Source organism: Theropithecus gelada, chromosome 19 (genome assembly GCF_003255815.1).
Source record: "Theropithecus gelada isolate Dixy chromosome 19, Tgel_1.0, whole genome shotgun sequence".
In the NCBI taxonomy this organism is placed as follows: Eukaryota; Metazoa; Chordata; class Mammalia; order Primates; family Cercopithecidae; genus Theropithecus; species Theropithecus gelada.
Genome location: NC_037687.1, coordinates 9,262,046 through 9,272,698, shown reverse-complemented (window position 1 = coordinate 9,272,698; position 10,653 = coordinate 9,262,046). Strand labels below are relative to the sequence as shown.

The following is a 10,653-nucleotide window of genomic DNA, read 5'->3' as shown; positions in this document are numbered from 1 at the left end:
AGACCCTGTCTCCAAAAAAAAAAAAAAAGTTTATTTACCTGTACAATGAGGATATTATACTTTTACTTACGGACAGCTTGGCTCACAATTCCTTTTTCTTGCTCTAGGTGAGACAGAACTGCAGTGGCATTTTATGAATGTAGTGTATATTTGTGTGAGTTTATATGAATTATAAGAGAATTTAGAACCAGGATGGAATAACTTCCATGCATGTGAATGTTGGAACTGTGATTATGTCTGGTTCTTACGCCTTCTTTCTCTTCCAGGAGGTCTTCTTTATAGGAACCCAATCTGCCTTCATGAAGAAAAGACAGAGGCAGAAAGGAAGATGGCTTACTTCTTGACAAATTGTTATCAGGTATGCAGAAAGTGTATACTTTCACAAAATGACATATGTGCATCACCAGGTAAACACATTTCCTTCTAGGCAGATGTGTCTCCAGAGCTTCTTTAAGTAAATAAAGACTCACTCAAGCACTGAGTCACTTGTTGAATTTCCCCAGGGAGTGGAGGTTCTCATATTGGTAATCCTTTTCAAGGTAATCCTTGAAAAACATTTCAGCATTTCAGTAATTGTTAATTAATTTCGTCCCTTATGGTGCCAGATATATGTTTCTTATTTTGCTGAGTGGTCTGGCAGATGGAAAGGAAGATGAAAGCATCCTTTACTCAAAGGCTAATCCTGGCCAGGTGCAGTGGCTCATACCTGTAATCTCAGCACTTTGGGAGGCTGAGAAGTGGCATTATCGCTTGATCTTAGGAATTTGAGACCAGCCTGGGCACATAGTGAGACATCGTCTCTACAAAATAAATAAATAAATAGCCAGGCATGGTGGTGCATGGCTATAGTCCTAGCTACTTACTGAGCCCAGTAAGTCAAGGCTGCAGTGAGCTATGATCACACCACTGCACTCCAGCCTGTGTGACAGAGCAAGACCCTGCTTCCAAAAAAAAAAAAGGCTAATCATTCATCACTGTTTATCAAGTATATGATGCAGTGTACTTTGGGTATCTTTTAGTAGAGGGAAATAAGATGAGAAAGCACTCACAGTCTGCTCGTGATGAGAAGTTCATGTTTGAGATGTGCCATTAAAGCCATACAACTGGAATTGATAAGTAGTGAATGAGCAAGGATAGAGAGAGGAATACCTGAGATTCACCTGGAATTATTAAGCTTTGGGTAGATAATGAGAGACCTCACAACTCTTTACAGGCATTGGGGTCTGTTAACTGATTCTTCAGTGAACATTGGTTCATCTGTTACTGCACTCCATGTTACAAACATGATCTGTTACTTGGCTGAAGTCAGCATGTATGTGATGGTTTAGGACTTGCTGATCTTTGAGGATACGGCTGTGGACTTCACCCAGGAGGAGTGGACTTTACTGGACCCAGTTCAGAGAAACTTATACAGAGATGTGATGCTGGAGAATTATGAGAACGTGGCCAAAGTAGGTAAGACTGCCATCATTTTATGTAGCCTCTTAGGGAAGAGATATACATTGAGTACTTGCCGTGTTCCAGAATTGGTTTGTTCAACACTGAATTCACCAGAGACATTGTCCCTGCCATAATAAGTCTTAATTACTGTGGTCGTTTTCAAAGTGTGGTCCGGTTTCAACAGCATCACTGTTACTCCCTTAGAAATGTACAGTCTTAGTCTCTGCCTTTGACCTACTGAATCAGAAACTCTTCACTTGGATTGTCATCTGTGTTTTAACTATCCTGCCACATCAATTTGACACACTATAATATTAAGAATCACTGGTGTAGTTTTATTCTTCAAGTATACAAGGATTTCTTTGTTTCACTTTATTTGTTTTTTTTCTTCATTCAGGAGTTTGACAACATACCTTATTTCTGTGACTGAAAGGTTATTGCTTTGTAAATGTGTACATAAGCATGGATTTGCATTTCAGAGGTTAGAGATAGCCAATTTTTGGGACACAGAAAGAAGAGATATTTTCAGTTTTAGTCCATTTGAAATAATTTCACTGCTTTCTCTAAGAACTATAGTTCTATAATGTAAGGTTTATCATCTCTTGCATGAGCCTCTTCCATTAATTTTTTTTTTGAGATGGAATTTTGCTCTTGTTGCTCAGGATGGAATGCAGTGGCATTATCTCGACTCACTGCAACCTCTGCCTCCCAGGTTCAAGCGATTCTCCTGCCTCAGCCCCCCAAGTAGCTGGGATTATAGGCACACACCATCACACCCAGCTAATTTTTGTATTTTTGGTAGAGACGGGGGTTTCACCATCTTAGGCTGGTCTCGAACTCCTGACCTCAGGTAATACACCCACTTCAGCCTCCCAAAGTGCTGGGATTACAGGCATGAGCCACTGTGCCTGGCCTGCCTTCCATTAATGTATCATTTCTTCTTGTAAAGGATTTCAGCTCCTTAAACCCAGTGTGATCTCTTGGTTGGAAGAAGAAGAGTTGAGGACCTTGCAGCAAGGAGTTCTCCAAGGTGAGTATTTGTGAAGAATAACCTTGGTCAGTGAGAAGTTCGGTACGGTTGGAAGCTGTGTTAGTCTGTTCTTGTGTTGCAAGAAAGAAATACCTGAGACTAGGTAATTTATAAAGAAAATAGGTTTATTTTGGCTCATGATTCTGCAGGCTCTACAGAAAGCATGGTTCTGACATCTGCTTCAGGTGAGAGCCTCAGAAACCTTACAATCATGGCAGAAGGCAGAGGAGGAGCCCACAAATTACATGATGAGAAAGGGGGTAAAAGAGAAGTTGGGGGTGGTGTCACAGTCTTTTAAACCAGCGGTCCCCAACTTTTTTGGCAGCAGGGACCAGTTTCTTGGAAGACAATTTTTCCACAGACCGGGTGGCAGGGAGATGGTTTCAGGATGATTCAGGTGCATTACATTTATTGTGCACTTTATTTCTACTATTATTACACTGTAATAAATAAAGAAATAATTATACAACTCACCATAATGTAGAATCAATGGGAACCCTGAGGTTGTTTTCCTGTAACCAGATGGTCCCATTTGGGGATCTGGGGGTGATGGGAGACAGCAACAGATTATCAGGCATTAGATTCTCAAAAGGAGCACGCAAGCTAAATCCTTCGCATGCACAGTTCATGATAGAGTTTGCTTTTCTATGAGAATCTAATGCTGCTGCTGATCTGACAAGAAGTGGAGCTCAGGAGGCAATTGGGATGGAGAGCAGCTATAAATACAAATGAAACTTCACTTGCTCCCCTGCCACTCACCTCCTGTGGTGTGGCCTGGTTCTGGTCCATGGCCCCGGAGTTGGAGACTCCTGTTTTAAACTACCAGGTCTCATATGAGCTCAGAACAAGAACTCACTTATTACTCCGAGGATGTCGCTAAGCCATTCATGAAGGATCTGCCCCCATGATCCAAGCATCTCCCACCAGGCCCCACCTCCAGTATTTGGTGTTACATTTCCATATGAGATTTGGAGGGAACTAACATCCAAACCATCAGAAACATAATGAGGGAACTTCTCAAGATGCACCTTCTCTCACAAGATTAAGGCCATTTATCTCAGAAGTTAGAAAATATTCAATTTCTGATACTCTTTAAATTTCCGTCTGTTCCAACTTTGTATGATCTTATGAAACTATATATTTTGTTTTTCAAGTTCTTTGCTTTGAACTATGGCCTTGGCCCAGATCTTTCCTACTGTTCTGATAACATTTTCTGTTTGACATTAGTTTTAAATTTAAATGAGTCAATTTGTAGCAAATTAGCTAAAATTTTGACCCTTTATTCTTATTGCCAAATTTTTGACATGGTCTAAATGTTTAAATTTAACTTTCTTTTTTTTCTTATTATTTTAAAAACAAATATGAATGAGGGCCATAATTTTTAACTCTTTCATTTTACCTTTTTTTTTTTAAACCCTCAGTTTATGTTTTTGTTTAATTTCAGACTGGGCAATGAAACATCAAACCAGTGTTTCAGCACTGCAGCAGGATTTTTGGAAAATACAAATTTCTAATGGGATACAAACGGTAATGTTAAGAAAGGGTATTTCTTATTTTTCACACTCAGAATATTGATACTTCCAATGTATGTAGAAAATAAGCATAAAAGATAATTGAGAGAAACAGCATTCACTCAAGAGGGAGCAATGTCTCTGGAGAGATATTCTGATAATGATGAATTTGGGGAGATCCAAAGTTAGTGTGAAAGTTGTATCCTTCTAAAATTGGAGTAATGATACCAACAAAGACTCATTTTCTTGTAGGTAGACCTGTCTCTCTTGTTCCTTAAAGCAAATACAGACCCTAGTTGAATTTTCCCCAGAAAGTCATACCTGTCATATTGGTGAGGAATTACCCTGAAAATTATCTCAGTATTTTTGTAGTTATGAATTAATGTTCATTTTCCTGGTGCCAACCATGTATTTATTTTTCTGGGTGCCAGGACAGATGGCAAGGGGTTTGAAAGTGTTCTGTTCTTAAGGAATTTTTCCATGTCATCATTTATCAAGTATTTGTCATGTGCTCAGGAGTATATTGCAGTACAGAGGAATCAAATGAGAAAAGCTCCCAGTCTAGTTGTGGTTGACAAGTTTACGTCTAACAGGTTCTGTTACAGCCATGTTATTGGAGGAAATTGACAGTGAGTGAATGTGGATAGAAGAGATCCTAGGGCCATTGAACCTTGGGGTGTAGATAGTGGGACCATTCGGTACCCTGTACAGGGATTGGGTCCTCTTTCTTCATTCTTCAGCCAACATTGGTGGAAATGTTACTTGGCTCAAATCAACATGTGTCTGATGGTTTAGGACCTGGTAACCTTTGACAGTGTGGCTGTGGAATTCACCCAGGAAGAGTGGACTTTACTGGACCCAACTCAGAGAAACCTGTATAGTGATGTGATGCTGGAAAACTATAAGAACCTGTCCTCAGTAGGTAAGCCTGGCATCATCCCTTGTAGCCTCTTCTGGAACAAGATACAAATTATGTACTTACTGTGCTCTAGGATTAGTGATGTCAAATCTGAATACAGTGGGATATATACACATTGAAAAAAATTTTTTTTCATGAATAAAATAGGAAATAACAGTCCCTGTACTAGTGGGTTTTAATCTTGTATAGTAGTTTGCATCGGTAGCATCACCATCACTCTCTTAGATATGTGTACACACTCAGACTCCACCTTTGATGTACTAAATCAGAAAGTCTGCTGTTGGGGCAGTCTTTCAGACTGTTTTCAGATGAGTAATTCACTCTAAAGTTCAGAACTACTGGTATGGGAGTTTTCCCAGGAGAATCAAGATCTCTCTTTGAGCTTCCATTAGTTTCTATTTTAATAAAGGTTTTAGTGGTTTTTAAAATTTGTATTTAATATTTGCCATTTAGAAAGAAAAAGTGCAGCTGATTGCTAGTGCTCATTTCTTGGGGCTAACAGGAAATGGGTTAAGCTTGAATGTGAATTTCAGGGGTCAGAGATAACCAGTGTCTTCAGAGAACAGAAAGATGGGATGTATGCAATTTAAGTGCTTTTCACTGTTTTAATTAGAAACGTAGGCCCTGTTTCATGGAAAAGTTTGCCATTTCTTGCATGAGCCTCTTCCATTGGTGTATCTTTCCCTGTATACAGGTTACCAGCTCTTCAAACCCAGTCTGATCTCTTGGCTGGAGGAAGAGGAAGAGTTGAGCACATTGCCAAGAGTTCTCCAAGGTGAGTGTTTGTGAAGAACAGCCCTGGTCCATGAGAAGTTCTCAGTATGTTTGGAAGCATAATGAAGTTTTAAAAGATGCTCTTTGAATCAGAAGGCTGAGTCCACTGGACTTGAATGTTTTGGGATATCTTAACATTTCATCCTCCATTGCTTTGCCTCTATCCAGACTTCTCTGTTATCTAACAAATGACCTTCTTTATGTTTATGGTTTAATGCTTTTGTTCTAATTTTTCCTACTTTTCCTTCCCTGATAGTACTGTTTCTGTTCACCATTGTGTTTAATTTTCATAGAATAAGTTGTTTTAAAAACTACTAAAACTTGGCCGGGCGCGGTGGCTCAAGCCTGTAATCCCAGCACTTTGGGAGGCCGAGACGGGCGGATCACGAGGTCAGGAGATCGAGACCATCGTGGCTAACACGGTGAAACCCCGTCTCTACTAAAAAATACAAAAAACTAGCCAGGCGCGGTGGCGGGCGCCTGTAGTCCCAGCTACTCGGGAGGCTGAGGCAGGAGAATGGCGTGAACCCGGGAGGCGGAGCTTGCAGTGAGCTGAGATCCAGCCACTGCACTCCAGCCTGGGCGACAGAGCCAGACTCCGTCTCAAAAAAAAAAAAAAAAAACTACTAAAACTTGACCCCATATGATTGCCAAATTTTAGACATATATAAATTGCTCAAATCTATCTGCTTTTTATTTAACCTACCATTTCATGTGTAAACTCTAATACATATTTTTCTCTTTTATTTCAGAATGGAAAATGTGCCTGAAAACCAAGGGGCCAGCCCTTTGGCAAGATAATTTTTGTTTAAAAATATCAAATGGGATACAATTGGTAAGATTAACAAAATAAGTTTATTTTTCACATTCAGAGAAGATTGACATTGCATTGTAGAAATCAGCAGAAATGGCCAGGCACGGTGGCTCATGCTTCTAATCCCAGAACTTTGGGAGGCCAAGGCAGTTGGATCACAAGGTCAGGAGTTTGAGACCAGCCTGGCCAATATGGTGAAACCCCATCTCTACTAAAAATACAAAAATTAGCTGGGCGTAGTGGTGTGTGCCTGTGGTCCCAGCTACTCAGGAGGCTGAGGCAGAAGAATCACTTGAACCCAGGAGGTGGAGGTTGTAGTGAGCCGAGATCGCGCCACTGCACACTCAGGCCTGGGCAACAGAGTGAGACCCCATCTCAAAAAAAAAAAAAAACAACAACAACAAAGAAATGAGCAGAATGATAGATATTTTAGAGACTTGGCATTCACCCAATTCACCCGTGGGAGAAATATCTGGAGAGAGATTCCATACCTAGTGTGAAGGTTGGTACTTAAGACTTCCCATGAATGTTCATTGTGACATGTATAACTAGACATTTAAGTTTTTAAAATAACTTCATGAAAGGCTATACGAATCTTTCCAAGATTAGAGCAGATGGCATAGGATTTTTACAGTAGGGTTCCATTATTGAAGTTGAAGGAAATCCAAAGGGTAGGAATTATATGCATGTTATAAAAGTGGCAAAATAATAATTATCATGTTTCTTAGATGAGTAGTATCTATTAATAAGTCTGCTGAAATGCTTCCTTTATTGTTCATTCCTGTGTTAACAGGCAAGAAACCAAAATGGAGAGGAACTCTATGACTGTAATCAATGTGGAGATGTCCTCTGTAAACATTCATGCCTTAAGACCAACGTGAGTACTCACAATAGAGAGAACACGTCTGAATATATTCAGTATGCAAAAGACCTCCTTTCTCTGTACAATAAAACTTCTACCATAAGGAAAGTTTCTGTGTTCAGTAAGCGTGGAAAATCTTTCAGCCTGATTTTAAATGTTCAGGTCCAGAGAAAGTGTATACAAGACAAATCCTTTGAATGCATTGACTATGGGAAAGCCTTTGTTCATCAGTCACACCTTGAAGCACACAGGAAAACTCAGAGTGGAGAAAAACTCTATGAATGGAAGCAATGTGGGGAAGCATTTACTCACTCCACAAGCCATGCTGTAAATGTTGAAACACACATTATTAAAAACTCCTATGAATGTAAGGAATGTGGAAAAGATTTTAGATATCCTACCCACCTTAATAATCACGTGCAAACCCACATTGGGATAAAACCTTATAAATGTAAGCACTGTGGCAAAACCTTCACTGTGCCATCAGGCTTTCTTGAACATGTACGAACTCACACTGGAGAGAAGCCCTATGGGTGTAAGGAATGTGGTAAAGCCTTTGGTACATCTGCAGGCCTTATTGAACATATAAGATGTCACGCCAGAGAGAAAACCTTTAAATGTGAACACTGTGGAAAGGCCTTTATTTCTCACCCATCTCTTTTTGGACATTTGAGAGTTCATAATGGAGAGAAGCCATATGAGCATAAGGAATATGGGAAGGCCTTTGGTACATCCTCAGGTGTTACTGAAGATAGAAGAAGTAACACAGGACAGAAACGCTTTGATTGTGACCAGTGTGGGAAAGTCTTTGTTTCTTTCTCATCTCTTTTTGCTCATTTGAGAACTCACACTGGAGAGAAACCTTTTAAGTGTTACAAATGTGGGAAACCATTGACCTCTTCTGCCTATCTACGTATTCATATGCAAACTCACACAGAAGAGAGACTCTATCAGTGTAAGAAATGTGGGAAAACTTTCGCTAAGTGCTCATATCTTACCAAACATTTACGAACACATGCTGGAGAGAAACCCTATGAATGTATGAAATGTGGGAAAGCCTTCACTGAGCGCTCATACCTTACTAAACATTTACGAAGACACAGTGGAGAGAAGCCATATGAATGTAAGAAATGTGGAAAAGCCTTCACAGAACGCTCAGACCTTACTAAACATTTACGAAGAAGACACACTGGAGACAAGCCCTATGAATATAAGGAGTGTGGGAAAGCCTTTGTTGTCTCCTCCAGTCTAGTTGATCATTTAAGAACTCACACTGGATATAAACCCTATAAATGTAATGCATGTGAAAAAGCTTACAGTAGGTCTTGTGTACTAACTCAACACTTAAAAACTCATGCTGCAGAGAAGACCTCTGAATGTAACACATGTGGAAAATCCTTTCGAAATTCCTTGTGCTTTCATGATCGCTTAAGAACTCGCACTGAAATAAAACCCTATAAATGTAAGGACTGTGGGAAAGTCTTCACTTGTCATTCAGATCTTACTAATCATGTGCGAATTCACACTGGAGAGAAGCCCTATAAATGTAAGGAATGTGGGAAGGCCTTCCGAACATCCTCAGGACGTATTCAACATTTAAGAACTCATATGGGAGAGAAATCCTTTGAATGTGACCAGTGTGGGAAAGCCTTTGCTTCTTTCTCAGCTCGTATTGCACATTTGAAAATACACTAGAGAGAAGCCCTATGGATGTGAAGAATGTGGAAAAACCTTTGCTGTTTCCTCAAGCCTAACTGAACATGTAAAAATTCACAGGAGAGAGTAACACTGTCAATGTAAGGAATGTGAGAAAGCCTAAACACTTGAATCTTTCTAGACATGTACAACCTCACACTGTAGAGAAACCCTATAAATGTAAGGGGTGTGGGAAAACATAGTTCTTCTCTCTTTTTTTTTTTTTTTTTCCGATGAGTCTCACTTTGTCACCCAGGCTGGAGTGCAGTGGTGTGATTCTTGGCTCACTGTAACCTCCGCCTCCTAAGTTCAAGCGATTCTCCTGCTTTAGCCTCCCGAGTAGCTGGGATTACAGGCATGCACCACCACACCTGACTAATTTTTTATATTTTTGGTAGAGACAGAATTTCACCATGTTTGCCAAGCTGGTCTAGAACTCCTGACCTCACGTTGGATCATGTGCTTCGGCCTCCCAAAATGCTGGGATTACAGGTGTGAGCCACTGCACCTGGCGTTCTCATCTTACTGAACATGTAAAAACACCATGGAGAGAAACCATTTTTTTTTTGAGATGAAGTCTCGCAGCCCAGGCTGGAGTGAAGTGGTGTGATCTTGGCTCACCGCAACCTCTGCCTCCCGGGTTCAAGCCATTCTCCTGCCTCAGCCTCTCGAGTAGCTAGGATTATAGGCATACACCACTGCACCTGGCTGATTTTTTGTATTTTTAGTAGAGATGGGGTTTCAACATGTTGGCCAAGCTGGTCTTGAACTCCTAACCTCAGGTAATCTGCCTGCCTTGGCATATCAAAGTAGTAGAATTACAGGCGTGAGCCACTGTGCCTGCCAAGAAACCCATTTTATGTAAGGAATGAGGAAAATCCTTTTGGAAGTGCATGTGCCTTAATAGTCACATTGTAATTCACACTGGTGAGAAAACATCAATGTAAGCACTGTGTCAAAGTGCTCATTTGTCCCTGTTCACTTCAAAGATGGGAAAGAACTTACACTCTGAAGATGCTCCATAAAGTTAAAGGCATGTGGGAGAACTGTTGGAATCTGTTGACAATGCACTGTGTAAGAGTTCACTCTGAAGCTGTACAATGTTAGAAACATAGAACGCTGGCCAGATGCGGTGGCTCATGCCTATAATCTCAGCACTTTGGAAGGCTGAGGCAGGTGAATCAGGAGGTCAAGAGATCAAGACCATCCAGGCCAACATGGTGAAACTTCGTGTCTACTAAAAATACAGAAATAAGCTGGGTGTGGTGGCGTGCCTCTGTAATCCCAGCTACTCGAGAGGCTGAGACAGGAGAGTCGCTTGAATCAGGGAGGCAGAAGTTGTAGTTAGCCAAGATCGCACCACTGCACTCCAGCCTGGTGACCAAGCGAGACTCTGTCTCAAAAAAAAAAAAAAAAAAGTAACTTTCACTGTTTCCTTGGGTTCTTGCAATGGAGGTAAGGAGCTAAACCCTTTCAATGTAAGATATGTTTGTGTAAGATGTTCAGAAGTTGTATTTTCGTCAAATACTTTGGTGTTTACCTGTAATTTCACAGTGGAGAAAAACTTCTGAGGAAGGTAATAAATGTAGGAAATTAATTTTTTATATT

General features: G+C 40.4%; 1 protein-coding gene across 2 annotated transcripts; it reads left to right on the top strand.

Annotated features, from left to right (window-relative positions):
- The first annotated feature begins 289 nt into the window (after nucleotides 1-289).
- LOC112613174 (zinc finger protein 560) lies at nucleotides 290-9,253 on the top strand. Of its 2 annotated transcripts, XM_025368456.1 has the most exons (8): nucleotides 320-358; nucleotides 1,329-1,455; nucleotides 2,390-2,470; nucleotides 3,915-3,997; nucleotides 4,777-4,903; nucleotides 5,595-5,675; nucleotides 6,427-6,509; nucleotides 7,282-9,253. In XM_025368456.1, the coding sequence occupies exons 1-8, from the start codon at nucleotides 329-331 to the stop codon at nucleotides 9,043-9,045; spliced, it is 2,376 nt and encodes a 791-aa protein (XP_025224241.1). In that variant the 5' UTR covers nucleotides 320-328; the 3' UTR covers nucleotides 9,046-9,253. The 2 variants fall into 2 exon arrangements, with proteins under 2 accessions (XP_025224242.1, XP_025224241.1); XM_025368457.1 differs by lacking the exons at nucleotides 3,915-3,997; nucleotides 4,777-4,903; nucleotides 5,595-5,675; nucleotides 6,427-6,509 and having other exon boundaries at nucleotides 290-358; nucleotides 7,282-7,313.
- Nucleotides 9,254-10,653: the final 1,400 nt, after the last annotated feature.

Bases quoted from the DNA above. Each gene is read 5' to 3' on its own strand.
- LOC112613174 (XM_025368456.1), top strand. From the start codon at position 329: ATGGCTTACTTCTTGACAAATTGTTATCAG. The intron at 1,456-2,389 runs GTAAGACTGCCA...CTTCTTGTAAAG, and splicing joins TGAGAACGTGGCCAAAGTAG to GATTTCAGCTCCTTAAACCC. The intron at 5,676-6,426 runs GTGAGTGTTTGT...CTTTTATTTCAG, and splicing joins ATTGCCAAGAGTTCTCCAAG to AATGGAAAATGTGCCTGAAA.